This window comes from Mus caroli, chromosome 5, assembly GCF_900094665.2.
Source record: "Mus caroli chromosome 5, CAROLI_EIJ_v1.1, whole genome shotgun sequence".
Classification (NCBI taxonomy): Eukaryota; Metazoa; Chordata; class Mammalia; order Rodentia; family Muridae; genus Mus; species Mus caroli.
Genome location: NC_034574.1, coordinates 114,656,444 through 114,659,095, shown reverse-complemented (window position 1 = coordinate 114,659,095; position 2,652 = coordinate 114,656,444). Strand labels below are relative to the sequence as shown.

Genomic DNA, 2,652 nt, shown 5'->3' with positions numbered 1-2,652 from the left:
CTGGAGCCAGAGCTGCAGAGACACCAGGCCTCGGCCGACAGGTGGAGCCCTTCCCCGCTGATAGAAGACCTCAAGGTAAGCCAGCCTTTCAGGGTGGCCTATAGGGTTTCTCTGTGTAGACCTGGCTGTCTTGCAACTTGCTTTGTAGACCAGGTTGGCCTCAAACTCACAGATATCCTCCTGCTTCTGCCTCCCTGGTGTGCATCACCACAGCCCAGCTTTTGGTTTTGGTATTTTTTTTTTAGACATTGTCTCTCTGTGTTGTCCTAGCTGACCTGAAATTCATCATGTAGACCAAGCAAGCTAGCCTCAAACTCAGAGATCCACATGCTTCTGTCTTTCAAGTGCTGGGGTTAAAGATGGATAATACCATTTATGGATACACACACACACACATACATATATATGTGTATTTGTATATGTATGTGTATATATATATATATATATATATATATATGTGTGTGTGTGTGTGTGTATATACACACATACATGCACACGCACACACACATATATGTATGTGTATATGTATGTGTTTTTGTGTGTATATACACACATACATGCACACGCACACACACATATATGTATGTGTATATGTATGTGCATATATATGTGTGTATATACACACATACATGCACACGCACACACACATATATGTATGTGTATATGTATGTGTATATGTATGTGTGTTTGTGTGTATATACACACATACGTGCGCGCACACACACTCACACACGTAAATACACACACCTTTTGAGGTAAAATCCGGTGATTAGTGCTTTCCCTTTTCCCTGACAGGAGAAAGCCAAGGCTGAAGGACTTTGGAATCTTTTCCTACCCTTGGAGACTGATCCTGAGAAAAAGTACGGAGCAGGGCTGACTAACGTGGAATATGCACATCTGTGTGAAGTGATGGGCATGTCTCTGTATGCTTCTGAGGTACAGTCTTAACAGTTCTCTCAGCCTGTGAGAACACGTTACCCCCCCCCAAACACATAAACACATGGCCAGCAGAAACCACTGCATGTGGAAAGTCCATCTCAGGGCTCCACACAGCTGCAATCTCATATAGGCAAGGCGGCCAAGTATAGGCAGCTGACAAAAGCCTGTATAGAGAATTTATTTAGAGGGGCCACCTAGGGGTGTGGGCTGTGGGGGCTTCTAGTTCAGGGTCCTTAAACTCAGAGAGGAGGGTTTGAGATTAAACTTCAATGTGTGAACCGGGCGTGGTGGCGCACGCCTTTAATCCCAGCACTTGGGAGGCAGAAGCAGGCAGATTTCTGAGTTCGAGGCCAGCCTGGTCTACAGAGTGAGCTCCAGGACAGCCAGGGCTACAGAGAAACCCTGTCTTCTGAGGGGAGGAAACGCTTTTATGAGTTGTCACAGTGTAGTGATATGGAATAGATTCTGCCCTGCCTCTTCCAAGAGGTCAGAGATGTGGGGGACACAAATGAGTTTCTTCTCCTCAGATATTTAATTGCTCTGCCCCGGATACGGGGAATATGGAGATCCTGGTACGGTATGGCACTGAGGAGCAGAAGGCCCGCTGGCTGGTGCCGCTGTTGGAGGGCAGGATCCGTTCTTGCTTCGCCATGACTGAGCCTCAGGTACCATGTTTGTATCTTTCCCTTTGGCTGGGCCACAGCTGCTCTCTGCTCCTGTGTGATGTAGGTCCTTGGGAACTCTAACCAGCATGTGCTCTCTCTTGTCCAGGTGGCCTCCTCAGATGCCTCTAACATCGAGGCTTCCATCAAAGAGGAAGAGGGCTCCTATGTCATAAATGGTCACAAGTGGTGGACCTCAGGTACTTGGAGAGGAATATGCTTTTTAAACTTTTCAGTCTGTGTGAATGAGGAGGCCTCTGGGGCCCAATTTGAGCAGCATGTCAGGGTGGGGGGCTGTGTTGGAGGCTCTTGAGGACCTGATGACCACACCTATGGCTGATCCCCTGCAGGCCGATCTCTAGAAATCTGTTAACTGAGCCTTCTCTCTTTATTCTGCCCCTGCCATTTTGGCTGGTAGTCTTCTTGGTGGCTTCCTCTTTCCCTTGCGGTTAGGTGCATTGAGTACTAGAGGCTTCCGAGTGTCTCTGCGCCTCAGCTCATAGAGCTCCCATACTTCCCTTAAGGGAGGGTTCCCCAGACCCCATCCCATATCACAGGAGGAAACTAGGACTTGGGGTGACCAGTCACTTACCTAGGGCTGTAGCAGCTGGCAAGTGTTTTTGAGATAAGGTATCACTTAGTCTATGCTGACCTCAGACTGCTGTGTAGCTGACACTGGACTTGAGTTCTGGATCCTCATGTCTCTGTATTCCAAGTGCTGGGATTGCAGGTGTGTGCCACTATACCAGGCTCAAATTTATGTATTTGTCAAAAATCCATATACCTGCTAGACATGGTGCTGTGCAAATTGGAATCCCAGAACCTGGGAGATAGTGGCAGAGGTTAACACAAATGTGGGGATGTCATCTTTGGTCATGTATGAGTCTGAGGCCAGCCTGGGCTACATGAGGCCCTGTCTGGAAAAAAAAAAACAAAAATGAACGCCTTTAATCCCAGCAGTCGGGAGGCAGAGGCAGGCGGATTTCTGAGTTCGAGACCAGCCTGGTCTACAAAGTGAGTTCCAGGACAGCCAGGGCTACACAGAGAAACC

General features: G+C 48.0%; 1 protein-coding gene across 1 annotated transcript in view; it reads left to right on the top strand.

Moving 5' to 3' along the window:
* LOC110294356 (acyl-CoA dehydrogenase family member 10) overlaps positions 1-2,652 on the top strand; it is a 40,742-nt gene that overhangs the window by 29,817 nt on the left and 8,273 nt on the right. Inside the window, exons 13-16 of the mRNA XM_029477798.1 lie at positions 7-75; positions 796-936; positions 1,467-1,604; positions 1,711-1,801. Of these exons, the coding sequence (XP_029333658.1) occupies positions 7-75; positions 796-936; positions 1,467-1,604; positions 1,711-1,801 (439 nt within the window). The remainder of the gene's footprint in view (positions 1-6; positions 76-795; positions 937-1,466; positions 1,605-1,710; positions 1,802-2,652) is intronic.